At 51.8% G+C, this 27,982-nt stretch overlaps 4 protein-coding genes across 5 annotated transcripts in view; 3 read left to right on the top strand and 1 right to left on the bottom strand.

Annotated features, from left to right (window-relative positions):
• Window positions 1-2,660, bottom strand: part of parp4 (poly (ADP-ribose) polymerase family, member 4) — a gene marked incomplete at its 5' end in the record, with an annotated part of 18,338 nt that extends 15,678 nt beyond the window's left edge. The window contains 4 exons of the mRNA XM_076138946.1: window positions 183-315; window positions 1,290-1,530; window positions 1,930-2,080; window positions 2,512-2,660. Coding sequence (XP_075995061.1) covers window positions 183-315; window positions 1,290-1,530; window positions 1,930-2,080; window positions 2,512-2,660 — 674 coding nt within the window. The remainder of the gene's footprint in view (window positions 1-182; window positions 316-1,289; window positions 1,531-1,929; window positions 2,081-2,511) is intronic.
• A 598-nt stretch (window positions 2,661-3,258) lies between these two features.
• tbc1d8 (TBC1 domain family member 8) lies at window positions 3,259-13,091 on the top strand. Its single transcript, XM_076138947.1, is given in 22 exon segments — window positions 3,259-3,766; window positions 5,495-5,605; window positions 5,709-5,827; window positions 6,149-6,377; window positions 6,463-6,703; window positions 7,060-7,267; window positions 7,526-7,723; window positions 7,803-7,958; window positions 8,106-8,256; window positions 8,729-8,943; window positions 9,042-9,159; window positions 9,241-9,526; window positions 9,858-9,996; window positions 10,092-10,190; window positions 10,424-10,492; window positions 10,630-10,903; window positions 10,995-11,060; window positions 11,242-11,331; window positions 11,497-11,612; window positions 11,872-11,910; window positions 11,912-12,338; window positions 12,405-13,091. Coding segments are annotated over 21 exon segments (3,447 nt in total). The 5' UTR covers window positions 3,259-3,639; the 3' UTR covers window positions 12,308-12,338; window positions 12,405-13,091.
• A 141-nt stretch (window positions 13,092-13,232) lies between these two features.
• creb1b (cAMP responsive element binding protein 1b) lies at window positions 13,233-18,834 on the top strand. Of its 2 annotated transcripts, XM_076138950.1 has the most exons (8): window positions 13,233-13,734; window positions 15,078-15,184; window positions 15,841-15,987; window positions 16,079-16,179; window positions 16,290-16,441; window positions 16,560-16,739; window positions 16,825-16,978; window positions 17,153-18,834. In XM_076138950.1, the coding sequence occupies exons 2-8, from the start codon at window positions 15,086-15,088 to the stop codon at window positions 17,295-17,297; spliced, it is 978 nt and encodes a 325-aa protein (XP_075995065.1). In that variant the 5' UTR covers window positions 13,233-13,734; window positions 15,078-15,085; the 3' UTR covers window positions 17,298-18,834. The 2 variants fall into 2 exon arrangements, with proteins under 2 accessions (XP_075995065.1, XP_075995068.1); XM_076138953.1 differs by lacking the exon at window positions 15,078-15,184.
• Window positions 18,835-19,818: 984 nt separating this feature from the next.
• Window positions 19,819-27,895, top strand: LOC142989430 (cyclin-Y-like protein 1). Its single transcript, XM_076138949.1, has 10 exons — window positions 19,819-20,855; window positions 23,522-23,596; window positions 23,679-23,722; window positions 23,840-23,940; window positions 24,574-24,609; window positions 24,711-24,762; window positions 24,875-24,994; window positions 25,574-25,740; window positions 26,818-26,980; window positions 27,565-27,895. The coding sequence occupies exons 1-10, from the start codon at window positions 20,690-20,692 to the stop codon at window positions 27,679-27,681; spliced, it is 1,041 nt and encodes a 346-aa protein (XP_075995064.1). The 5' UTR covers window positions 19,819-20,689; the 3' UTR covers window positions 27,682-27,895.
• Window positions 27,896-27,982: the final 87 nt, after the last annotated feature.

Raw genomic sequence — 27,982 nt, forward strand, 5'->3', positions numbered from 1 at the left:
GTGAAGACAAACGACATCAACACAAAGTGAGACAGAGCGAGGAGCATGGAGGAGGAGTCTCAGATTCTGTGAGTTTTAATCAAGAAAGATTATGAAATGCACACAAATTCTCTCTCTGTGTGTGTGTGTGTGTGTTTGTGTGTGCGTGTGTGTGTGTGTGTGTGTGCATGTCACATCCACACCTGAACTTCTCGAGAACCTTCCTGCTGCTCTGGTGCATCTCCTCCCTGGGCGGCGTCGGGTTAGCGGGCCTGACGGGCTCGGCTCGGCCTTTGGACTGATCGGCGGGTGCCTTGCTGATTGGCGTCTTGGTAGCTGAAACACACACACACACACACACACACACACACACACACACACACACACACACACACACACACACACACACACACACACACACACACACACACACACACACACACACACACACACACACACACACAGGATTGGCTGTGATTTCCATATGATTGATGTCTGTTTGCATCTCGCTGGGACGCTTTGGTCGCCATGCTGCCTTCAATGTCACTTTAAAGTTACTCTGGAGAAAAGTCCAAAAGTTTAATAAAGCAAACAGAGGAAAATGTAGATGAGCTGGAGTTTGAGTCTGTGTGACAGAAGCAGCAGGAAGTAACTTCAGAGGGGGAAAGATAGAAAACAGCTGAGTCACTGTGGAATGAATCAATAAAGCAAAGAGGGGAACAAGTCTGTGTGTCTCTGTGTGTGTGTGTGTGTGTGTGTGTGGCCTCAGCACAGACGTACAGTACAAGCTGCTGCACTCTCACAGAGCTTTGATTACACAATGTACTCACAGTTTATAAGATAAGATAAACTTTAATGATTAATAGTGGTGAAGTGTTATGGAGCAGATTTTCCTCACATGCTGCCAGAATGTCCTCCATGTTTGTGGTGTGTAAGAATGAAGGAGTGGTTACCGGCACACACAGGGAAGTTAAAGGTGAGGAGGTGAAGAGTGCGGTTTGTCAGTGTGTGTCAACACCATCAGGATTAGTGTGTGTGTGTGTGTGTGTGTGTGTGTTCAGTACAGATGAACTCTCAAACCCACCACTCCAGAGAATGACAGGAACTATGTGAGTATGAAGTAACAAAGTCATTGAATGCCTCGATCAGTGAGCACACACAGGGCGGGTCTCTCACACTCACACACACGCATGCTCGCGCACGCACACACAGTGTACGGTTGTGTCGCTTGGTTATTAGATGTATTCAGGCCATCTTTGTAGTTGTGCTCAGTTAGCGTTGTCTGGCTTGGTGCTACATTAGAGCCATACCTTGCTGTGAGGACGGATCCTGCTTTGGTGTAGCAGCAGGATGAGGAGGAAGAAAAGAGGAGGAAGAGGAGTAGGAGGAGGAGGGAAGATCCAGCCGGTTCTCCTCCACAGGCAGGAGTGCTCCTCTCTCCACACAGCGATAGACATAGTCCACCCCGACCACCGGCGTCTGGAACTTCTGGATGCCGCGCAGCCTGCTGGGGCTCAGGCAGGAGACGTCGCTGGTCACGATCAGAGAGCACTGTGGGAGGAGCTTGTGTTTTACTTACAGGTCCAGGAGAAGCCATGTTTGAATGAAATTACGCGCTGGCGGCGTCCAGACACAAGAGATCAGACTCAGATTCAAACCATCGCTCCACTGTCGATTCAGCTCCTTCATAAAGTCCCTTTGTTTATAAATGTCTTTATTACATCTACCTCTCTGCGGCAGCCAATCACAGTGAAGAATGAGGTCATGCATATTTAAGTGAGCTGACATTTGGACAGAGAAATGGATCTGATGATGAGGGCTAACTCAATTCACACTGTAATCAGATTGGATAAGTGATGAATGAAATCTCAGTGGGCGGGGCCAAACACAGGGTGACCTCTGGGCCATGTACAGGTATGAGAGTGGTCTGTGTTTGTGTGGTGGTCTCACCTGCTTATTGACCACAAAGCAGACTTGGCCTCCATTCCCCGTCACCAGAAGCTTCACTTTCTTCTTCTGCTCAAAGGCCAAACCCTTGAGCTCCAGGAGCACAGAGTGAGTGAAGCTCAAACAGAGACATGCCTGAGAGCAGAGCACACAGCTGAGCAGGCGCAGAACACACACACACACACACTCTCAGAAACACGGGCGCGCGCGCACACGCGCACACACCCACAGATTCTGGGAACTTAGTAAACTGTTCCTGACCTAAAAAGGAAAACTATGGTCACAGGACAGAGAACCATCACACACCGTGACAAGGAGGATTAAGTTATAAACGAAGATGAACTGAATGATCTTGTCGGCGGAAGTTGTTTGTTTTGCAGTATAACTTCATTAAACAAAGTGGACAGAAAAACCGAACAAAGTTGACAGTAACGTGTCGATATTAAATTCATCTTATGTTTACATTTGTCTCATTTATATTTCTCTAGTTAGAAAATGTTTCCGCTCGTCCTTCGCCATTATTTTAACCGCAGCTGCAAATCAAAGCAAAGCGCGTCAGAAGAAGAGAGTAAACACTGAGCTCACTGAGTGTCTGCAGGCTGCTGACTGGACCAGAACCTCACGGCAGATAGACGAGTGCGCTCCTGTTCCGTATCACTAAATACTAAGCTAATAACAACAACACGGCACTGACTTCCGGTACCAGTATGAGTTTCAAGACTCGCCCTGTGTAGCGTTCAAGACCCGCCTTGTGTAGTGTTCATGACCCGCCCTGTGTAGTGTTCAAGATCGGCCCAGTGTAGCGTTCATGACCCGCCCTGTGTGGCGTTCATGACCCGCCCAGTTTGGCGTTCATGACCCGCCCTGTGTGCGTCCGACACCCGCCCGGGTGTAGCGTTCAAGACCCTCGTCAGATCAGTTACGGGCAGCGAGAGTAGCAGAGTGACGATGACTCATGAATATTAATTACCAATGAGCTGAATGAAGCACCTGATTTACCTGGAGAAGCGCGGAGTGTGAGTGTGTGTGTGTGAGACAGAGTGTGTGTTCCTGCCTGAGTGAAACAGTAAACTGAGGTTTTATTTGTAACATATTGTATTTCGTCACCCTGTTAAAATAATTGCCCAAGTCATAAAAACTGCCTAAGTCACAAGACAATGTGACTTAGGCAGTTTTACAAGCTTTTCAAGATCGCGGCTGATTCATGATGGATCTTACTTCTTTAGCATCAGACCAGGCATAAAAGAAATGGTTCAGTCTTTTGTGTTTCCTGAAAAATGACTTAGGCGATTATTTGAACAGGGTGAACATTTGTATTTATATGTATAATGCTGCCACGTTAAGAGCAGAAGTCACCAGCAGGGGGCGACACTGTGTGATCATAAGACGACAGACAGACAGAAGCGCCAGCCTTCATAATATCTGAGGAAATGTCCAGCTGGGGGCTGTAACGAGCGATCAACCTGCTGTTTCAACCGCTTACAAACAAGACGAAGAAGAAAGCCAAAAAAAAAAACTGCTGGAGAACAAGAAAAGGGAACAAGACCAAGAAAGAGCAGGAGCGGCAGAAGGAGCAGGAGCGGCGGCTGTAGACCTGAACCCCCCTCCGTACAGCGGTCAGGAGCCGCGGACAGGCGGAGAAAAGTTTGACCGAGCGCGGCCGCAGAGTGTCGGGACAGCGGGGCTCCGCCCGGCTCCTCCCTGCGGGGAGAGATGTGGCTGAACCCGGAGGAGGTCCACCTGAAGAACGCGCTGAAGCTCTGGGTGACCGAGAGGAGCAACGACTTCTTCCTGCTGCAGAGGAGGAGAGGCCATGGAGAGTCCGCGGGCCGGATCACAGGTAGGACCCGGGGTCAAAGGTGACTCGAGCCCACAACACACACCACACGACTGTTCAGGGAGGTTACTATGGTAACCAGCGCCGATCTGGTGATCAGTCAGTCATGTTGTGATCACACTCACATGCTACTGATACTTTATTACCACACACACACACACACACACACACAGATTTGTAAATGAGTGAAGTTAATGACTAACTACTAAACTACAGCTCCACTTTATGTTCCACATAACATAAATACTTTTATCCTGCTCCTTCAGAGTCACTGTGGGGAAACTAAAGAGTCATTTTGAGAATAAATTTGTAATATTTCAGGACACGCATCCAAATAATTTGTGGAAAGACGTTTGAACTGAGTCTGAGGGACAAACGCATCAATCACAGCTGGAGGCAGCCTGTCTCTCAGCAGCCTGTCTCTCTGCAGCCTGTCTCTCAGCAGCCTGTGTCTCAGCAGCCTGTCTCTCAGCAGCTGGTTGGCCTCTGGTCTGAGCGGGGAGAACGGCTCACGCTTTCACTTTCCCTCCAGGAGGTCGTGGTGCGTTCGAGTGCTGTCGGTGTGGTCTTCACATTTCACTGTAGGGTGGAGTTTGAGTTGGAGGTGTCCACATACTTTAGGCCAGTGGGGATGTTCTGTTTACATGCAGGCCTGACATGTGACCCGTGGCTGTGATGCAGCCCGTCTGTCTGCCCGTCTGTCTGTCCGCCATGTCGCCCTGCAGGTTCGCTCTTATCTGTGATTGTGGGACAGATTTTCAGACGGCTGCTGTCCACGCGTCCGTCCCTGCTGCCCACAGCTCGGCCCCTCTGCTGTTTCCCCTCTCACTTCCTCTTGTAACTCTACACGGCAGAGCAGCAGGCGCGGCTCTTTGCTCTCTGTCTTCTTTGTGCAGAAACTCGTCCAGCTGCCGAGTCGTGAAACGGAGGAACTTCCTGGCCTGAGACTCACATTGTCTGTGTGTTTGTCCCCACTGTTCCCATGGCGATAGGGGTCGAGGGTCAAGTCCTGTTGTCACAGTGTTTAACATTAACCAACTTAACGGCTGAGCAGCTCTCAGTCTTTACACTGCAGAACAGATAAGGAAAGACTTCCAGCTGAAGTCCATTCTAGATCATTTACTGTGTTTATAACAGAGGTGTGTGTGTGTGTGTGTGTGTGTGTGTGTGTGTGTCTGTGTGAGTAAGAGTGAGAGTGAGAGTGAGAGTGGAAGTGAGTGAGAGTGAGAGTGAGAGTGAGAAGCTGAGCCTTAACCACATCAACACCAAACCTCTGCATTAATGTCACATCAACAACTAAAGACAGAGCGCTGGTGAATGCTAGAGGAACATTGGGGAACCTTTGGGAGCGGAGCTGCGTTTGTTTGTTCTCACGGCCTCGGCTCCTTCTGAGCGTCAGAGGGAAGCCTGCGTGGTTGGCGGCGTTGCCGGGCTGCAGACTTTGTCTCTCAGATGTGGTTTATGTTCCAACTGCAGCTTTGTGGCTTCACTGGGACTGATTTACAGATGAAACATCCTCTATGGGCCCACACACAGGTGAACATGAAATACTTCCTTAAACAGAGGGCAATACTTCCTTAAATACAGGACAATCACAGATCTATAGGGCGCAGAGAGAGAGGGGGGGGGGGGAAGAGAGACAGACAGACAGACAGAGAGAGACAGGGCGTCCTCTCCTAACCCGGTCCAGCTTGGCGTCTCAGTGTTCTGGTGTGTGTGTTGTTCCTGCAGGTCTCCTGGTGGGGGCGCTGGACACGGTGCTGGACTCCAACGCCAGGGTCACGCCCTTCCGTATCCTCCTGCAGGTCCCGGGCTCTCAGATCAGCTGGGTGGTCGCCAGCGGTGAGCCGGGCAGAATGTTGGCATTGCATCGCTCTCCTCTTCCTGCCGCTTCTTCCTTTAAGAAGAATCACAGCTTCCTGTCTTTCTTCTTTGTGTCCCTCAGGAGCCGCCATAGAGGAAGTCAACAAGCACTGGGATTGGCTGATCCACAACCTGCTGCGCTCTCTGTCTGTGTTTGAGAACAAGGAGGACGTGGCCAGCTTCGTCAAAGGCAAAGTCAAGGTCTGGAGACGAGCCGTCAAAGTGTCCCTCACATTAGAATGAGAACATAGAGGATGACAGGTCAGGCTGGGGGCGGAGCTTCATGAAGTAGACTGACAGCAGGAGCCGGGGCATCCTGGGACGCAAACCTGTCCTTACATAACAAATACACCTCAGAGATCCATAAGACCTTCATCCCTAAGACCTCCGCTTGTTCCCGTCTCCTCCAGGCGATGAGCTTACTTGGTTCACTCCGTCTGAGCTTAGTTCCACTCTTAGGAGGTTTGTTGAGAGACCAGACGAGTGTTTCCTGCCTCACGTCTGCGCTCCTTCCCTCCGCAGGGCCTGATAGCGGAGGAGTCCCGGGGCAGGCAGGCGGCCCAGGAGGAGGACCCGGAGAGGTTCAGGGAGGCTCTCCTGAAGTTCGAGCTGCACTTCGGCCTCCCGTCGTCGGAGAAGCTGGTGACGTTCTTCTCCTGCTGCTGCTGGAAGGGGCGGGTGCCTCGGCAGGGCTTCCTCTACCTCAGCATCAACCACATGGCCTTCTACTCCTTCCTGCTGGGGAAGGAAGGTCTGCGCTCTCGTGTCTTCAGGGGCTTTGGATGGAGCAGGAGTGGCGTTGGTTCAGCAACAACATCTTGTTTTCTCTTCCTCAGTCAATTTCGTGATCCCCTGGGCCGAGGTGACGCGGTTGGAGCGGGTCTCCACCGGCCTGATGACGGAGGGGGTCCGGGTCAGCACGCGGCAGCGGCAGAGGGACTTCTCCATGTTCCTGAATCTGGACGAGGCCTTCAGGGTCATAGGTCAGCTGGCTGACATCGCCCTCAGACGGCTGCTGGACAGCAAAGGGCTGGAGCTGGACCGAGTCCTGCAGCAGCCGGCACGCATCACCAAGAGGTCAGAGCCCAGGAACGCACCAGTTTGATCAGGACTCTGGATATGGGGGCAAAGGTCACAGGAAGTGCCCAACTTCGTTCTCTTCTTCTTCTTCCTGTGAACCATATATGTAGGAGCGAGCGATTGGTGCGTGTGTGCGTGTGTGTGTGTGTGTGTGTGTGTGTGTGTGTGTGTGTGTGTGTGTGTGTGTGTGTGTGTGTGTGTGTGTGTGTGTAAAAATCTCGATGCCTTAAAACACCAACCAAGGTTTGAAAAGTACCTGAACTCCCGTTTCCTGTTTACGCTTGGACTGAAAGCGACCAAGAGGAAGTGAGACCCTGCAGCTGTTGACTTCTCTACCCCCCCCCCCCCCCCAGGGTTCTGGAGGAGCAGGCCCTGAGGGAGTACGTGCTGGCTCTGTTCCGGCTCCCCCGCAGAGAGCGTCTCCAGGAGGTGGCTTCCTGCTCCGTGTGGACGCCGCACACTCGCTGCCACACGCCCGGGACGCTCTACACCACCGACGGATACCTGTGCTTCTCCAGCCGAGAGGAGGGGCGCTGCTCGCTGATCATCCCTCTGCCAGAGGTACATGGCTCACACTCACACACTGGTCCTGGTCCTGGTCCTGATGCTGGTCCTGGTCCTGGTCCTGATGCTGATCCTGGTCCTGGTCCTGGTGGCTCAGGCCTGTGGAGTGAAGTGGGCGACCTTGTTAAACAGATGTTCGTGTGGGTCCATGAACATGTGCGCTGATGTTCCTGTGGTTGTCTGACTGATCTGATTGAGTAGATGTTTGTGCTTCTCTCACTGAAGGAAGTTAACCCCGTCCTGCTCCTGTCTCAGGTGTTGTCTATAGAGAAAGCAGAGAGCACCAGTCTGCTTCCCAATCCCGTCATCGTGAGCATTCGCTGTAAGAAGGCCTTCCAGCTGATCGAGCTTCAGGACAGAGACCAGCTGGTGGAGAACCTGAGCTCCAGACTCCGAGCTCTGCAGTGGAAGAACTCCATGTTCCGCAGCCAGACGCAGGGGAGGAGGACGCTGGTACGCCCGCCTCGTCCCCACACCGTCCTCAGCCCGTCTCTTTGGTCCCTCCTCACATCCTTCCTCTCCTGTCTCTCAGAGCGCCCCGACGCCCTACTACACCTTCTACTACGACACCGCCTGCTCCGACGAGGACGAGCTGGAGGAGCAGGTTCTGCGTAACACCGTGAACACCGAAGCTCTGATGACCGCCTTCCATCACAGCCAACCAGGGACGGACAGCAGCGGCGCCAAGGTGGGTTTACTCTGAAGACACAGCGCCAGAGTCAGTGTGACATGTTTAAAGTGTGTGTGTGTGTGTGTGTGTGTGTGTGTGTGTGTGTGTGTGTGTGTGTGTGTGTGTGTGTGTGTGTGTGTGTGTGTGTGTGTGTGTGTGTCTCAGAGCATGGAGCAGGTGAAGGTGAAGCTGTGGGAGGAGCATTTCTCGGAATTCGGCCGCGGCGTCCACATGTTCCGCACCGACAAGATCCATACTCTAGTTGCCATGGGGATCCCAGAGTCACTGCGGGGCGAGCTGTGGATGATGCTGTCAGGTGAGAGAGAGAGAGAGAGAGAGAGGATCACTTCCTGTCCACCTGCTTGTCTCACTTCAGCTCTGTGGAAACATAAAAACTGGATGTGAAACTGACCAGACTACAAGGATCCAGTCTCTACTCCATACATCTGTCCATCTGTCTGTCTGTCTGTCTGTCTGTCTGTCTGTCTGTCTGTCTGTCTCTGTCTCTCTCTCTCTCTGTCTCTCTGTCTCTCTCTCTCCCTCTATCCCCCTCCCCCCTCTCTCTCCTGTTCTGGTTGAAGGAATGTTGTTGTAAAGTAAAAACCGGAGTGTCAGGATCCTGGAATAGAATATGACCTCATCCCTACATGCAGAGCAGCACAGAGCAGCAAGCAGAGCGCTGCCTCGTGTTTCAGCATGCTGTAACCTGCCTGTGTGTGTGTGTGTGTGTGTGTGTGTGTGTGTGGCTCTGAGTCTTGACCTCTCGTGTTCTCCGTCTCTCCCTGCAGACGCCTCCTCTGAGCTGGCGTGTCACCATGGTTACTACGCCGGCCTGCTGCAGAAGTCCATGGGCCAGATCAACCTGGCCACGGACGAGATCGAGCGGGACCTGCACCGCTCGCTGCCGGACCACCCGGCCTTCCAGAACCCCACAGGGATCGCCGCCCTCAGACGCGTCCTGACCGCCTACGCTCACCACAACCCTAAGATCGGATACTGTCAGGTAGGAGGCCGGAGACCCCTGGACCACGCATTCAAGGTTCCCTCAGAAGTCTCAGTTTCCATGGCAACGTTTCCCCCGCCCTCTCTCGGTCTGTCCAGTCTATGAACATCCTGGCGTCTGTGATGCTGCTCTACGCCAAAGAGGAAGAAGCTTTCTGGCTGCTGGTTGGTGTTTGTGAGAGGATGCTGCCCGACTACTTCAACCGCAGGGTCATAGGTGAGAGGTCAGAGGTCAGACAGGAGGGACACACACACACACACACACACAGCAGTCTGACCTGTCCCTGTCCTCCTGCAGGAGCTCAGGTGGACCAGTCTGTGTTTGAGGAGCTCATCAGGGAGCGTTTGCCTGAGTTGGCTGAACACTTCCCAGACCTCTCCATGCTCTCCTCCGTCTCCCTCTCCTGGTTCCTCACCCTGTTCCTCAGCGTGCTGCCCTTCCACAGTGCCATCTGCGTGGTGGACTGCTTCTTCTTCCACGGGATCAAAGCCATCTTCCAGCTGGGCTTGGCTGTGCTGGAGGCCAACACCGCTCAGCTCAGCCTCAGCTCAGACGAGGGACAGGCGCTCATGATCCTCACCAGGTAGATGTTTGTCCTGGATGCTGGCTCTACTTGTGTCTGAGTAACCTAAGCATACGTGTAGATGATTCCTCATACAGCTTCATCATAAAGACCTTCAGGCCATCATGATGAAGTCCAACCCCCCTGAGACAGGAGGACACTCTGGTGACACAGAATGGTTTTCTTTGTTGTTCTGTGGTTTGTCTGTCCTGTTGTAGCTTCACTGTGTGCTAACCAGGCTGAGGAAGCATCGGACCATGTTCAGGCTCCACCCAGCAGGGCCTGAACCAGGTTCCTGGTCCAAACTGATCCATCCACACAGACCGCTCACCGTTGTTCCTGTGATCCGCAGCTTTCTCGACCAAGTAGGACGTGAGGAGGAGTGTCCCTGTCCTCCGTCCCTTCAGCCGGCTGCAGAGGACAGCAGCAGTGTGGAGGTCTCCTCTGTGGGACGCACAAACATCACCCACCTCCTCACCGAGTCCTACGAGGTGAGGAGCACACACACACACACACACACACACACACTCGCACGCTGCTGACTCCGGCCTGTGTGAGACCAGGGTCCCTGTCTTTGTCCTTCCAGAGATTCAGAGACCTGAGTGTGAGTCAGATCGAGAAGCTGCGCTGTCGACACAGAATCCAGGTCCTGCAGGCCCACGAGGACACCACCAAAGAGAACGCTGTGAGTTTACCTGAGGAGGCACAGAGCACTGCTGACACCACACACACACACACACACACACACACACACACACACACACACACACACACACCTCTAACTGAGGAGGGACAGACAGGGGACATGGGGACAGGAAACATGTTGGACAGTCACAAGTACTTCCTTCCTTCCCTTGTGTGTGTGTGTGTGTGTGTGTGTGTGTGTGTGTGTGTGTGTGTGTGTGTGTGTGTGTGTAGTTGAGAGTGGTGAGTCCAGATGTCTCCATCTGTCCAGACGACCTGGCTGACCTCTACGAGCTCTTCAAGGTACCAGATCTTCTTCTTCTTCATCTCTTTGATCATAGTCTTGGTGGTTCTCATCCCAGCAGACCAAGCAGTGGGTTGTTAATGTTGCCCTGTGTCTGCTGTGTCATTCTGTCCCTCCTCCTCCTCCTCTTCATCAGACGGAGCACTTCATCAGTCTGTACTGGGGCGACGGTAACTCTGCAGTGGCAGCGGCGGAGGCGGCGGCGTGGCGGAGCGGCGACTTCTCCTTTTCCTTCGTGGAGCGACAGTACCGTCTGGACCGGCCCCAGTTTAAGAGCCTGTACGGGCTGCTGGTGCCGTGGCCCGGCGGGTCACAGCAGCACGCCGACACGCTGGCCAGCCGCACCTTCACCCTGCTGGACCAGGACCGCCTCAACCTGGTCACCTTCAGGGACTTCGCCCGCTGGCTGGGTGGGTTGAACGGAGCAGACGTGTATGTGCCTGGATGTGTTCTGGACTTCCTGTTGAAGGCACCGCTCTCTTCTTCTCTCCTTTCTCTCAGATACTTTCTACTGCGGGGAGCTGAATGAGAAGATCCGACTTCTGTTCCGTCTGCACATCCCTCCAGGTTTCACTCTTGTTGTGTTTGTGAGGCAGCGTTAGCATCTGAGCTGAGGCTGAGTCTGACTGCACCTGTGTGTGTGTGTGTGTGTGTGTGTGTGTGTGTGTGTGTGTGTGTGTGTGTGTGTGTGTGTGTGTGTGTGTGTGTGTGTGTGTGTGTGTGTGTGTGTGTGTGTGTGTGTGTGCAGCTCTGACAGAGAGCGACGACGACGACCCCTCCATGATGAAGAGCCCCCTGGTCTGCACTAACCGGCCCCTCTACCTGAACCTTCCCTCTGGTAGGTCCACAGAACCAACATGCAGTGTAACCTTTACACACACACACACACACACACACACACACACACACACACACACACAGCTGTCCAGATGGAAGTGAATGGAACATGTGAGCTCTTGTAGTCTGTGTGAACCTCAGTGTGCTGACTGGAGCTGTTGTGCAGGTGTTCCAAAGGTGAAGGAGGAGAAGGACTACCAGGAGCAGCTGAAGCAGATGCTGCAGGATCCACTCAAAGAGAAGAAGAAGCACCTGGAGGAACCTCTGCCCCTCATGAACCAGGTACTGAGCACCTGAACCTGCCATGAACCTGTGACCTTCTGCATTCTGACAACAACATGAAGAGAAAGTGACCCCCTCTCTCTCTCTCTCTCTCTCTCTCTCTCTCTCTCTCTCTCTCTCTCTCTCTCTCTCTCTCTCTCTCTCTCTCTCTCTCTCTCTCTCTCTCTCTCTCTCTCTCTCTCTCTCTCTCTCTCTCTCTCTCTCTCTCTCTCTCTCTCTCTCTCTCTCTCTCTCTCTCTCTCTCTCTCTCTCTATCTAGCATGAGTTCATCCAGTTCTGTAAGTCTCTCTACAGCATCTTTCATGGGGCCCCCCGAGGAGATTGACCTCTACCAGGCTATCGCCACGGTAACCAGCCTGGTGCTGCAGATCGGCGAGGCCAGCCACCGGTGCTGCCGCTCAGGGTCAGAGGTCAGCGACCGGCAGGAGGAGGGAGCAAAGCCGCTGCGGACAAACTCTGAAGACCACCGACCCCCCGGCTGCAGTCCTGAGGGCGGCGGCGGCGGCGGCGGCGGCGGCGACGGAGACGAGTGGACGATCAGCTACGCTCAGATCCTGGCGTCGCTGCTGACGGAGCAGGCGCTGGTGAACTTCTTCGAGAAGCAGATGGATCTGTCGGCGAAAATAGCAGAGGCCAAAAAACGACAGTACCAGCAGAGGGCGGCGGTGCTGACCATACAGCAGCGCCGCAGCTGACCTTAGAGCTGACCTCAGGCTCAGGGCTGACCTCAGAGCTGACCTCAGAGCTGACCTTAGAGCTGACCTCAGGCTCAGGGCTGACCTCAGAGCTGACCTCAGAGCTGAAGACAGAATCAGACTCAGCTTCTCTTCATGTTAAAGGAGTTTGGGTTTTAAAAGTATACATGTGCCTTGTTCATTTCAGACACGGGGCAAACTTGGGCAGCGCCTGTCCCTCCTCAGGATGTGACCTCATAATGAGAGAGGCCTGACCCACAGCCTGGATCCAATTTAGCCACGTTCACATTCCGTCTCCTTTTCTTTTCCTCCCTGGAACAAAGATTGATTTGTTTCTCTGATCAGTGTGAAGAAACCAAATCAGATAATCAGATTTGCTCCATTTTAACTTCACTCCACGCCACTTCAGCCCTGATTGAGCGGCCGGCTGCAGTGTTGTCACAGCGTCGGCGCGTAAAGCATAAACCAATCACAGTGCGGGACAGGCCGCCAAAAACATGGACGCCTGCTCTCCACGTTGGTCTCTGCAGTCCTCAGCACTTGTGACCTCACGGGGCATCTGAGCGCTGAGCTGAACATCAGCGTCACAAGATCACATCTGACCTGAGCCTTAAGGCCTGGAGTGTGAAGGTAACAGAGGTCAAGCTTCTGACCCTCAGATGAGCTGTTAGGAACACGTGCCTTTGTGTCTGAGGGGGTCACAGTGAGACAGAACACACACACACACACACACACACACACACACACACACACACACACACACACACACACACACACACACACACACACACACACACACACACACACACACACACACACACACACAGGAGGCTGGAGAACAAAGATGAAGTGATGACGTCACCTCTCAGCAGTCTGACACCAGTGGATCTTAGTGACATGTGACTGAATGTGTCCTACAGAGGCGACGTCACCTGGGTTCACACCTTTGTTTGGACTTTACAGGAGATTTTCCCACCAAATATGTCCAATAAAACTGTTTTCATGTTGGATGGTGAAATATGTTTTGGGCAATTTGTGCCAAAATACATTTTCTGCAAACACAGGTGAAGTTAAACTTTAGTGTCATCTTTACAAGTACAACACACACACACACACACACACACACACACACACACACACACACACACACACACACACACACACACACACACACACACACACCTCACAGCGGCCTCACAGAGTTCGTCTCGACTCGTTCCGTGCTTCGGCATTTCCCGCCTCTCTCCGTCCGCCCTTCGGTCTTTTCCGCTCAGGTCCGCCGCGCGCTTTCTCCCCCTGTTCTCCAACCTTCGTGTTGTTGTTCCCGGTGACGCGGCGGAGGTGTAGCCTGACGCGGGCTCTTACGTGTCGGCCAGAATAAAAGTGGAGCTCCGGAGGCCCGGGAGTGACGAAGGGAGCGTGTATCGGTAAGGAAGCACCGGCGTCCGGGGCTCGCAGGGACGGGACTCTGCGGTGGGAGGTGTCGGTCTGGTCGGGTTCGGCCCGGAGGAAACAAAGAGATCATGGCGCCGCGGTGTGTTTGTAGCAGGATGGAGGGACGGGGGGGCTGCGGCGCTCCGGGAACAGCGGGAACGTCTGTTAGGTTCGTGAGTCCGATGAAAGGTTTGAGTACGAGCGACTCGTAGCGGGAAAATAGCGACAAATAACGCAGAAGGGGCAAGGCGTGCGCGCGCCAAGGTTCTGCGCACATTTCCCCAAGCCCCGTGAACGCAGCATTGGCGGCATTTTGCCTTATTTTCCCTTCATTCGGCCTCATTAACAGATTCACTAACAGACTCACTAACTGACTCACTGTGTTCATCTGTTAGTGACATGACATGCAACAACTTCATTTAACACAGCCGGGCATTACGTCAGCGCCGCTAAAACGTGAAGCCAAGAGAGCGCATAGAAAAACAACAACAGGGCCTGAAATGTGGCTTTACTCCTGTTTAACTTCCTGCGGTGTGTGTGTGTGTGTGTGTGTGTGGAGGGGGCGTTCCCTGCCATGTGGCCGTGCTGTCACACACGCAGCATGCTGTGACTTTTGAAAAGCAGAGGGAGAAAAGTGTAAAGCCAATCATGCAGCGGAGAGAAGCTACGCAGTGTGAGATCACACGGTACACAGCGGACACTGAACGCGTCTGTGTGTGTGTGTGTGTGTGTGTGTGTGCGTGTGTGTGTGTGTGGATTAGAAACAAACCCGATCATAACACAGATGCAGAGTGCTGGTGGAATAATAAACTTAAATAAGTGCCTGAGTTCAAAGTGTCATCAAACGCATCACTGTCCTGCATGTTAAAGCTTTAGAGAGCCTAGTTTACACACTCTAACCCAACAATCATTTTTGGAAAGTTATGTTCAAACTACGTCACTGTCATGTTGTTAATAGTGTGTGTACACCATTACAGGATTTAGCTCAGCTTACATTATCTTCTTCTTTGTTTTCTTTGCTTCTTTGAAACTCTTTCCATGTGCATCACATCTCTTTACCTGCTGACATTTAAACTGCACTGTTCTTATTTAATTAAACCAATAAATTAATAATCAAAGTTTAAAAATTGTTGTTTTTTGAGACAGGACAACAAATTTCAACTCCAAACGTTCAGCTAAACACTGTAAACAACAGAGAGGGCCTGAAGGCATCAGTGTGTGTGGTGGGAGAAGGTCCCAGGCTCAGCTTCCACCCAGCACCTGAGTCACAATCTGAGTCTGAGTGGAATGATGAGATCAACATGGAGGTTGTGTAACAGAGTGTGTTGGTCCTCAGCTCAGCCAATGAGGATGGAGTCAGCAGTGGAGGTTCAGCAGGGGGCGGAGCCTGCTGAGATGGAGAGCCATCAGATCACCCAGGCACAGCTGGCCACCCTGGCTCAGGTGAGCCCATTAGCATGAAGGCTACAGGTTCTCCTCCCTGGAATCCATCAGTCACTTTGGATTCTTGAAGGATCCTGTAGATGTTCTTCTTCTCTTCAGCTCTGCAGGTCTCTAGTGGGCCCTTATGGATCCATGTGGTTGTTTCTTCTTCAGCACAAAGATAGAAGCTCTGCCCTCCACAATAAAAGCTCAACTGGATGAAGCTATAATGAGGCTAACACCTCGTCACATTATTATACTATAGCACACCATGAAGGTCAGAGTTACAATCCATGACAACACAGAGGGTTCAGGGTCAAAGGTCAGGTGTTCCTGTGTCAGACTCTTAACGTTTCTGAAATAAACAGTAGTGATGTCATCAAACTAGCAGTGATGTGATTTATACATGATTCAACTCTTCATGTTCTGACACTAGCCTGCTCTCTTCATGTAGAGGAGCTTTAGAGGCTCTCACAGGTGTTCGTGGATCCATAAGGGTCCATCAGAGACCTGCAGACCTGAGAGGAGAAGAAGCACAAACACGTCAGCGAGCTTTCCTCGCTTTACGTTCTAGGCAGAAGTGACGAGCTGAGAGAAGTGCAGCGACCCTTCATTGTGCGCACAGCCGGGTGTTGCTATGCACGTCTCAGCTGGACATATCTTGTCTAAACTCACAGGTAACCATGGCGACAGGGCACATCTCTGCAACGGGTCCCACAGTGACGCTGGTGCAACTCCCCAACGGTCAGACGGTCCAGGTCCACGGCGTCATCCAGGCTGCTCAGCCCTCTGTCATCCAGTCACCACAGGTCCAGACTGTGCAGGTCAGACACACACACACACACACACACACAGACTACCTGACACACACATTCATCTGCTGTATGAAGTCTGTCTTCCCGTCCATGGGTCCAGATTTCCACCATAGCAGAGAGCGAGGACTCCCAGGAGTCTGTGGACAGTGTGACCGACTGTCAGAAGAGGAGGGAGATCCTGTCCCGACGGCCCTCCTACAGGTGGGGGCGTGGCCTCTGTGTGCTTGCCGGTCCATGAGGGAGTGTGAGCTGGTGTTAACCCCGTCACTGTGTGTGTGTGTGTGTGTGTGTGCGTGTGGGGGCGCCAACAGGAAGATCCTGAACGACCTGTCGTCTGACGCGCCGGGCGTCCCTCGTATCGAGGAGGAGAAGGCGGAGGATGATGCCTCTGCCGTCGCCGCGACCGCCATCACCACGGTCACCGTCCCCACGCCCATCTATCAAACCAGCAGCGGCCAGTACAGTAAGAGAGCGGCTCTGAGCTCAGACCGACACGTGCTGCTGCTCTGTGTCAGGTTCAGTCTTTCAGTCTCCACCTCCTTTCTTATCTCCCTGCTTTAAACACACACACACACACACAGTCGCAATCACGCAGGGCGGGGCCATCCAGCTGGCTAATAACGGTACAGACGGCGTCCAGGGCATCCAGACTCTGACCATGACCAACGCGGCGACCCAGCCCGGGGCCACCATCCTCCAGTACGCACAGACCAGCGACGGGCAGCAGATCCTGGTCCCCAGTAACCAGGTGGTGGTTCAGGGTAAGAGGCCTGGATGCTGAGTGTGTGCAGCTGCTCCTGCCGCAGCAGAGAGGATGTTACATTTACACCGCCGTTTTCTGCCCAGCTGCCTCCGGCGATGTCCAGGCCTACCAGATCCGAGCGGCGCCCACCAGCACCATGGCCTCGGGCGTGGTCATGGCCTCCTCCCCGGCTCTGCCCGTCCAGGGGGCCACAGAGGAGGTGACCCGCAAGAGGGAGGTCCGCCTCATGAAGAACAGGTGCAGACAGAAGGGCTGTGTGTGTGTGTGTGTGTGTGTGTGTGTGTGTGTGTGTGTGTGTGTGTGTGTGTCCAGTAGGGGGCGCAGGTTTGCTTCCTGTCAGAGGAGCGCTCCCACATGAATGTTAGGGAGAAAGGAGCCTGGTTTCTAGTTTGTTTCCTGTCGTTCCTACAGAGAGGCGGCCCGTGAGTGTCGCAGGAAGAAGAAGGAGTACGTCAAGTGTCTGGAGAACCGGGTGGCGGTCCTGGAGAACCAAAACAAGACCCTGATTGAGGAACTCAAAGCCCTTAAAGACCTCTACTGCCATAAGTCTGAGTAACTCCTCCCCTTCCACTCCTAACGCACTTCCCCACTTAGCAACGGACGTCTGTCTGATGAAGTCGCCCTCATCCTCTTCATCATCTTCTTCACAATGTGTCTATAATACATTGAAATGTAGCAGGACATCTTTCTGTCATATCACTACACTGAAAGGGGCAACATGTGACACACGTGTTCCTCTACACGCCTCAGAGATCTGCAGGAGGCTTCATCTCCTCACCTGATTGAGGAGGAGGAGGAGGAGGAGGAGACGCCCTCACCAGCAGGGGGCTCAGTACTCCCCCAGACACACACACACACACACACACCTGATCATCACCTGTGACTCACACTGGACTGTACACACGGGTTAGACATGAAAATCTATTTACTTCCTTAATCCAGTTTTAAAGTGCAGCTAATTGTAAACCAATGTGTCCAGACTGGAGAGGTGAAAGTTAGCGTGTGTGTGTGTTGTTACACAGGTAGACAGAGTGCTGACATCACTCACTCACGTCTCTTCCTTCCAGACAAGTCATGTTGCCGGTGTGCAAAGTAGCGGTGAGAAGGTTACACACCCAGTTTGAGCCCTGGTGAGGCGTTTCCTCCGCCCTCCCACGCTCCCACACACACTTTAGATCAAGCGCACTGAGGCACCGCTCTGCTGAAACGATCTGGTGCTCCATCACAAGGTGGCCTCGCCCCTTTGTCCCCAAATTCCATCCGACTTGCACAGCAGCTCTCTAGGACTTGACAGGCGACTGAACGCCAAGGATCCGTCCCCTGAGACCAGACCCAGCCGGTACGTCAGACTGGTGTGGCCCTTTAAGATGAGCGCAGCAGGAGGAAGCTGAAACCATCGCTCTCCTTCTGCTCCATCACAGGTGAACTCCTGGCCAAGTCTGCTTGATTTTGATACACACTCACGTCTTTTGTATGGTTTGTGTCTGACGTGGGGTTCTCTGGTAAACAGATGTTGTCCGATGAGGTTACAGAAGCGTTTGAATCTGTAGCAGATGGTTTAATAAGCTGCTCTTACCAGGAATGAGCTGACGGGACTGTTAGAATGTAGAAGTCTGTTTATTTTTATATGATTGTGTAAAAACTCTACAGCATGTGTAGACCTCATGTACTTCTGTTTCTTTGATATGATGAGAAATGTTCTCACTTTGCATACGTGTGACATACATGGTTGTATAATAGATCATTCAGCCTGTAGGCCGATCAGTCATGGCAGCTACGTGTACAGGAACCGGCCTTCGTCTGAGATGTTGTATATTTGAGTGATGTACTCGTCCTCGTATCTGTTTAGGATCGACTGGATGTTTGTTTTTATAGGGAGGTCACTCTGGGCGGGGGAGGGGGGAGGGGGGGGGGGGGGTCCTGTCGTCTTTGTGCCATCACTGCAGAGAGAGGAAGAGGAAGGTGGCTTCAAAGCCTTTCTCTACCTTCAAAGTCATCCACTAAAAGCACAAAACCACCGACGTGTTCCATTCCATTTGACTCCATTTGATTGTACTACAGATACAAGCTTTTTTAAATATGTGTGTACTCTGCACGCTCACGTCTGTCCCAGCTGAGATCGCTTCCTTCTCTAATAATGAAAATGTTACTCTGTATGTTTTTTCTTAATCCAAGCCTCCTGTTGTGGAGGTGTTGTTTGTTGTTTACAGGTTTGTCAGGATGTCATATCTTCACAAATGAGTCGTCCCTTCCTTCCTTCCTTCCTTTCCAGGTGGCACATGAGAGCTAATTCAACTGCAAACATGACTTTTTAAGACTCTACAGGGTTTGCTAAATAAGCCAAACATACTTAATGCATCATAATGTCGTTACACAACTGTACAGGAGTAAATCAGATCATGGAAACTAAGATGGAATCAGACGAAACAGAACATTCCTCACCACTTGACAGTTGTTGATATTTGTATGGTTTTTAAAAATGTATTTAATTTGAAATGGATCATTTCCTCCACTTGTAATTCTTGGCTACAGTGTCGGTGCTGGAAAAACAAGTAATACTTTATACTTGTTGATTTGACGTGTTCTGTTTTAATGTCTGTGCCATTCTTCACTTCTTCATTTGTGCATGGAACATGATGTGTGTAAGTACGTATAGAATTTCTAGAAGAGTATTGATAACATTTTTATAACTTTTGAAGTGATGAGTTTATATATTGCCACTTTTACAAGTTATCAATTAAAGATGTCATTATTGTATAAACTACCTACTGTAAACAACTTCACCAAACTATACATGAACCTTTCAACATTATCATCTTATAACCACCAGCCAATTGAAATAGTGCTGTTTTACATTGTGCCAGTCTTTTGAAAACACTATGTCGCAATAAACTGCTCTCAAAGGTTTTCGTGTTTTAATTTTTGATAATTCATTTCATTTATTGGTCAGATATAATAAAATATCACTGACTGTCCAATTTCTATTCCATTACTGTGTTTTTATACAATATTTTGTATTTTGTCGTTACTATTATTAGACACATTACAATCATATATTCCTGTTTTAGTTTTTGGATCATTTCTGACTAAAATTCTATTTAGTATTGTTGAAACGGGGCGGGTTACGTTGATTGACAGGTCTATTGTCCAATAGGAGGCGGCTTCAGCTTTCACTTTCTAAAAAGGGCGTAGAAGCGAAAATAGCGCTGTACACAACACATCGACGGTTTAAACCTTCTCTGACGGAGAGGTCGCTCAGCCAATCACCAGACGCATTACGTTCATGTTGTCAATATTCAACCAATGGCAGTGAGCAGATTTCATAAATAGGCGGGGCTTGACCGCCGTAGCGAGAAGCGTTGTTGACTCCCAGCAGCCGGCACGGATGGCGGAACTTCTGGTCCCAACTCAAACTAGAGTAGAGGGCCACTTGTAACTACAAACCGCGGTCGTCGTCAGAGGAACAATCCGGGGGAAACGTCACTATTTACACTCGCAGACATTTTGGTCCAGTTGTTGGACTCTACTCCATCGTTTCGGTGTTGCAGTCTCCAGAGGCCGCAGAAGCCTCGGGATAGATTTGGCGAAAACCCGACCCGAGTGGAAGAGGGCGGCTCCTGGTTTGGCTTTTAAAGTCTTGTAAAGTTCACTGACTTGAATTTGTCGTAATAATGTGTTAACTGTGGAGTCTGCGCTGTTTACACAACAGCACAAAGCGGAATGAATGAATAGTTCAAAAAGTTGCAGAGCCGCTAGCTAGCTTCCTGGGCTGAATGAATGAATCAGCGAGCTCCTGTATGCTAGCCGCCGCCGCCGCTGCCCGTTAGCCGCAGCGCTCCGCGGGGGGAGTGAGCGTCCTCGCCCGGCTGATGGTGGTTGTGGCCGGGGCCGGACCACTGCACTACACCGGATTTGACCGTAATAGTGTTCCACTAGCGCTGCTCCGGGATGGGGAATACGCTGTCCTGCTGCGTCCCTGCGGAGGAGGAAAGCCCAAAGCTACCGACGAGACAGGCTGCGGAGCGGCTGGAGGACGTGCCGAGCAGCACCGACGGCAGTGACGACACCACGGGGCCGTACCTGCAGCACATCAGCGACAGGGAGGTCCCAGACGGTGAGTGACCGACCTGCGGTGACCTGCACCGGGGGTTCCAGCTCCTCAGGCTGTGGTCCCTGAGCCAAACCCCAGACCTGCAGGTCCCTCTGAAGGTCCTAACAGGGTTATTATCGTGTTTACTAACGTCTCTCTGCCCTCCTAAGGATGTTTCAGATGACGGTATAGTTTCTGTCGGTACTAAACTTTCTGACACGTTAGTATGGTTTGAAGTCCTGGGTGCTAACTGTGTCTGAGCCCAGTCAACCTCATACAATCACATCATCTACATGTCTTTACTTTGGCCTGGTCTACATGCTGGACCATCGCTCAGACCAAAGCAGGTCTGTGGCCTCAGAGATGTCAGATCCATGGCCTGCTGCTGCTGAGGAGGAGGAGGAGGCTGAGCTTCATCCAGTCACTGTCTCAGTGGACATAGCTGATTGTAATTCACAACCACAGCAGCACTAAAGACACTGTCTCATTGTTATCCTGGCTCTAGCTGGTCTTCTCATGAATCCAGGCCTTCACATCCATAATTACATTCAGTTCTCTCCTATGAGCCGTTGTCACTGGACAACACTTGCCACTGTCTGAAGATATGACATGGATCTTCCATCCATGTGGAATGAGAAATATGCCAGCGGCTGCACACAGAAGTGGATGTCTTCAACCAGTGTGACTTTCACTGCTGGGCACACAAAGATGTAAAGAAGGTTTGGATATGAGCCACGGACGTTTGAGCCATCAGTGTTTAGGATAACACACACAAAGAGTGCAGACAGGAGACACACTCACTCACTTTCCTCAGGGAGGTTTTACTTCAATTGAACCCCAAATCTCAAAGCATTTTCCAGAAATGTAAAATAGAATCTAGTCTGTAAGGGAGAGCTGTGTGTCCCTGGGCTGAGCCTCAGCTGAGCCTCAGCAGCAGCAGCCAGAGGAGGAACCAGGCCTGGTGTCACACTGCCAGGTCTTCAGATTTTGATGCAGTGGCTGAATAGACGAGTCTCTAGTTCACTATGTTCACACACCCTAAACTCTGGTGTGTAAGAGTGGACCATGAGAGAAAGCAGACCCCTGGATCTCTGGAATCACCGCCCTATTTTAGTCTGGAATGCTGGGCTTGGTGTAAGAGCTCCATGAATCTCCCCTCTATCCCGGGTATCCAGCTTAACCTACACAGCAGCTGCACACACACACGCACACACACACACACACACACACACACACACACACACACACACACACACACACACACACACACACACACACACACACACACACACACACACACACACACACACACACACACACACACACACAGACTCTCTTTTAAAGCTGTAAAGCTCCTGACACACCCAGCCAACTGTGGCCCACAGTTGGGCAGCCGCCTGTGGCCGCCCGTCACTCAGTTTGGGTGTGCGTGTGTGAATAACACACAATGTCAGATGTCTGTAGTGATACAGATATTTCTCTGTGGCACATTGGGTCCATCTTCACACACTCATACTGGTTCAGAACCAGCAGCTGCTCTTCTGCTCTCAACACCTGAAGAGCAGGAACAGCAGCTGTCACATCTTCATCTTCAGCCCTGTGTTCCTCTGCTGCTGAGGCGTTTGGTGAAGCCTCCTCTCTGTAGGAGCCTTGACCAGAAACACTGCTGCCTCTTCTTCAGCATCCTTTACCTGGTAGATCACAGCCTGCTCCCTGTCTCCCATGATGCTACAGGAGCTGGAAGCTGGTAGGACTCCAACCAGAGACCTGGTGACCTGGTGGGGTCAGCTGAGGTCAGGCCTGGTAACAGCTGGCTGTTCAGTGAGGTTCCCTTAAATTCAGTCGAGCACCACAGGCAAACTCCACACAGCACAGATCGATCGATTGAGCTTTATTTGTAGTTCGTAGTTTTCCTCACCTTCAGGATCTTTGTTAGTCATTTTAACTTACAGACTTACTGTCATCTACATTAGGCCCCGCCCCCATGATGTACCTGCGCTTTAACGACCCGCAATATCACAACAAAGTCTGAAAACACACACACACACACCTCAGGGCGCCGTCACTTGTCCGGTGCTCGGTCTCCGTCGCGGCTCCGCCGGTCCCAAAGCTTCTCCGCTGTCCGGTTCTGAGGTTCTGCTGTTCCGGGTCTCGGCTCACTGGCGCGGATTCAGAGTCTGCATGCAAACAATTCGGCGCTTCAATGCTGCGACACACACCGCACGCGCTCCAGCTGACGGCGAGCCTCTTCCGGTAAACACCACCTGCCCTGTGATGACTGACAGGCTCACCTGGAGGCCACGCGCCCCCTACTGCGCAACAAGGGAACTACAAGAGAACGCAACACACACACACACACACACACACACATTCAAATGGTCTCCAACACGGTGGCTTTGTGTGTGTGATGTGTTTTGGTGTCTTAAGTTAGAGCCCGAGGAGTGAAAGCAGCTGATGATTTTATTTCTGTGTCATCTGAGGAAGCCAGACTGTGACCGTTGCTAGGAGACCCCTATTCTTGCGTTCACACTGATAAACTTTACTTTGGTTTGACTCGTGTGAAAGTTTGAATCAAAATGTGAAATCTGTCAATGTGCTAAGTCTCCTAATAACAGACACACAGGATCCTGAGTGAAGGTGACCTTGAATGACCTTGTCCTGTCACGCTTACACTCTCTGTTCTTCCTCAGAGTTGGCCTTGGAGTCCAACCCGTCGGACCACGCCCGAGCCAGCACTATCTTTCTCAGCAAGTCCCAGACAGACGGTGAGCAAACCTAACAGAGCAGTGCCTGGATGAGACAGTAGAAGAAGAAGTTGACTTACTTACTGTGTTGTCTCTCTTCCAGTGCGAGACAAAAGGAAAAGCAACCACATGAACCACATCAGTCATGTAAGTATGCTGCTTCACACACACAGGATCCATCATGTAGGAGACACAGTCGAGTCCCTGGAGGCTCCATGGCTCAGGCGGTTGATGATGATGATGATGTTGTTGTTGCGTCTCCAGGCGTCTCCTGGTCCTCTGTCAAAGAAATACAGCTCCTGTTCCACCATCTTCATCGACGACAGCACCGTCAGCCAGCCCAACCTCAAGAGCACAATCAAATGGTGAGCTCACACACTCTCTCACTCTCACTCACTCACTCACTCACTCACTCACTCACTCACTCACTCACTCACTCACTCTCTCACTCTCACTCTCACTCTCACTCACTCACTCACTCACTCACTCACTCACTCACTCACTCACTCACTCACACACTCTCTCTCACTCACTCACACACTCCCTCTCTCACTCTCACTCACTCACTCACTCACTCACTCTCACTCACTCACTCACACACTCTCTCTCACTCACTCACACACTCCCTCTCTCACTCACTCACACACTCTCTCTCTCACTCACACACTCTCCTCTCTCTCTCTCTCACACACTCTCTCTCTCACTCAGTCAGTCACTCACTCACTCACTCACTCACTCACTCACTCACTCTCACTCACACACTCTCTCTCTCACTCACACACTCTCCTCTCTCTCTCACTCACTCACTCACTCACTCACTCACTCACTCACTCTCTCACTCACTCACTCACTCACTCACTCACTCACTCTCTCACTCACACACTCTCTCTCTCTCTCTCTCACACAGCTGTAGCTCTGCGGCCTTGTTGGATTTGTTTTGTTGATGTTTCCCTGTGTAAAGATGTATAAAGTGATTTTGTTCCCTTCTCTTCCTCCAGCGTCACCTTAGCCGTTTACTACCACATCAAGAACAGGTGTGTGTGTGTGTTCACCGTCAGTCACACTGCAGCGTCAGTCACACCGTCATGCTGCCTGAAATGTCCTCATCAGTGTGTTTCTTCTTCTTCTGTTTTAGGGACTCTGGCCGATCACTGGACATCTTTGATGAGAAGCTGCACCCTTTATCAGTGAGTACAGAGGAGAACGTGTGTGTGTGTGTGTGTCACCACTAAGACCATGTCAGGGAAAGAGAGTGTAGTAATCACTGTGTGTGTGTGTGTGTGTGTGTGTGTCTCACAGAGGGAGCCCGTGCCTGTGGACTACGCCCGCACAGACCCAGAACACAAACTCATCTACCGCTTTGTCAGAACTCTGTTCAGTGCCGCTCAGCTGACTGCAGAGTGCGCCATCGTCACACTGGTGAGCTGGCGTGTCCTCGCCTGAGGGGGGCGCCACCTCTGGGTCTAGTCTTCAGGTTCTGCTGCTGAAAAACATGCAATCCACACACACACACACACACACACACACACACACACACACACACACACACACACACACACACACACACACACACACACACACACACACACTGATGTAAACGCATGTTGCTGTCCAGCTGTGGTCACTCAGGCTCAGCTGACAGATCCATGTTGTGATGTTCCATCAGTCGGTCACCAGAGGGCAGTAGAGTCGCACAGATGGGACGAAGGTCTGACTGCAGACAGACAGAACCGAGTTGTCTGGGTCAGATATTCAGACCTCCAACTTAGAGCCTTCTGTGGGGGGGGGCCTTCAGTGAGGGGGGACCTTCTGTGAGGGGGGACCTTCTGTGAGGGGGGACCTTCTGTGAGGGGGGACCTTCAGTGAGGGGGGACCTTCAGTGATGGGGGACCTTCTGTGAGGTGGGACCTTCTGTGAGGTGGGACGTTCTGTGAGGGGGGACCTTCAGTGAGGGGGGACCTTCTGTGAGGTGGGACCCATCAGTGTGTCTCCCTGTAGGTGTACCTGGAGCGCCTGCTGACCTACGCAGAGCTGGACATCTGCCCGGCCAACTGGAAGCGTGTCGTCCTGGGAGCCATCTTGTTGGCCTCCAAAGTCTGGGACGACCAGGCCGTCTGGAACGTGGACTACTGCCAGATCCTCAAAGACATCACTGTGGAGGACATGTGAGTGTGTGTGTGTTTGTGTGTGTCATGTCAGTTGTTTGTTGACGCATGTTTCACACTCAGACTCCAAATGAGTAACCACAAAGATGCACTAGAAGCAGAAAGAGGAGGAAGAAGAGGAGCACTAACACCACCAGCTTCATCCTCTCTGCTGCTCTCCTGGTGTGTGTGTGTGTGTGTGTGTGTGTGTGTGTGTGTGTGTGTGTGTGTGTGTGTGTGTGTGTGTGTGTGTGTGTGTGTGTGTGTGTGTGTGTGTGTGTGTGTGTGTGTGTGTGTGTGTGTGTGTGTGTGTGTGTGTGTGTGTGTGTGTGTGTGTGTGTGTGTGTGTGTGTGTGTGTGTGTGTGTGTGTGTGTGTGTGTGTGTGTGTGAACGAAAGAGGTTGAAGTGCCTCGTCTTCTTTGTGGTTGGGAGAAGAGAGATGTACACCGCCTGCATCTGTGAGCCCCCATCACTCTCTCACTCTCTCTCTCTCGCTCTCTGTCTCTCTCTCTCATACTCGTCTAACCTCTACCCTCTCTGCTCTGTTTGCGTTGCTGCCACTGAAGTGTCTTTGTGCGCCCGGGCGGGTCTGGATGGAGGGATGGAAGAAGGCTAGAGAGGAGAGGGAGAAAGAGATGGAGGGTCTCAAGTGCTCTCACTGCTTCTACATAATTGCCCCGGCTCTCGCCCACTCCATTAGTTGCCCTGGGAGACCAGACATCACACACACACAGACACACACACACACACACACTCAGCACCTTTGCTGACCAACAAAGCCTCCTGGATGCTGTCTCCTTAGGGACCACCTCCCCTTCTGTGTGTGTGTGTGTGTGTGTGTGTGTGTGTGTGTGTGTGTGTGTGTGTGTGTGTGTGTGTGTGTGTGTGTGTGTGTGTGTGTGTGTGTGTGTGTGTGTGTGTGTGTGTGTGTGTGTGTGTGTGTGTGTGTGTGTGTGTGTGTGTGTGTGTGTGTGTGTGTGTGTGTGTGTGTGTGTGTGTGTGTGTGTGTGTGTGTGTGTGTGTGTGTGTGTGTGTGTGTGTGTGTGTGTCGTGACGACCAAGAGGTGAGCTCACTCAGATGTTTGCTTCTCCTGCAGGAACGAGATGGAGCGTCACTTCCTGGAGCTTCTCCAGTTTAACATCAACGTGCCCGCCAGCGTCTACGCCAAATATTACTTTGACCTGCGGCAGCTGGCCGACGACAGCAACCTGAACTTCCCTCTGGAGCCCCTCGACAACCAGAGGGCACAGAAACTAGAGGTGACCACACCGCTCTCTCTCTTCCTCTGTCACTCAGGTTTAACCTAAACAGAGACACCAGGCTCTTCAGAGTGACACACACACACACACTCACTCACTCACTCACTCACTCACTCACACTCTCTAACTCTCACACACACACACACTCACTCACTCACTCACTCACTCACTCACTCACTCACACTCTCTCACTCTCACACACACACACTCACACTCACACACACTCTCACATACACACACTATCACACACTCTCACTCTCACGCACACACTCTCACTCACACTCACATACACACACTATCACACACTCTCACTCTCACACACTCACACTCACACACACTCTCACATACACACAGTATCACACACTCTCACTCTCACGCACACACTGTCACTCACACTCACATACACACACTATCACACACTCTCACACACACACACTCTCACTCTCACACACTCTCACTCACTCACTCACACTATCACTCTCACTCACTCTCACACACACACACTCTCTCACAGGCTTCAGTCTTTTCTTCTTCCTGTGTGTGTGTGTGTGTGTGTGTGTGTGTGTGTGTGTGTGTGTGTCCAGGCGATCTCCAGGCTGTGTGAGGACAGACACAAGGCCGTGTCCCAGGCGTCCCTGAGGCGCTCCCTCAGCGTGGACAACCTGGCGGGGAGACGGCGCTCTAACGCTGTCATCTCGTAGAGCGGAGGAGCCGGACACATGCGGTCACGTCCGTCTGCGTGTTACCATGACAACGCTCTGCCGCAGCCCCTGGCGCTCCAACCTTTGGAACAGAAGATGAGATGTTTGTTTGTTTGAAGGTTTGTTTTGAAGTTGAGGGTAAATGTAAACGACTTCCTGCTGCCTTTAAAGATTCTTTAGGCCGAACCAAACATCAAAGCTCAGAGGATCTGTGGTGTTCGACCAAACGGCTCCAGAGAGGGAGAAGGAGAGCGTTTGGTCCTAGCAGAGTGTGTGTGAGCTCTGCTGACCAGCTGACTTC

Source organism: Genypterus blacodes, unplaced genomic scaffold (assembly GCF_046128005.1).
Source record: "Genypterus blacodes isolate CSIRO-AG114 ecotype Tasmania unplaced genomic scaffold, CSIRO-AGI_Gbla_v1 ptg000421l_1, whole genome shotgun sequence".
Lineage (NCBI taxonomy): Eukaryota > Metazoa > Chordata > Actinopteri > Ophidiiformes > Ophidiidae > Genypterus > Genypterus blacodes.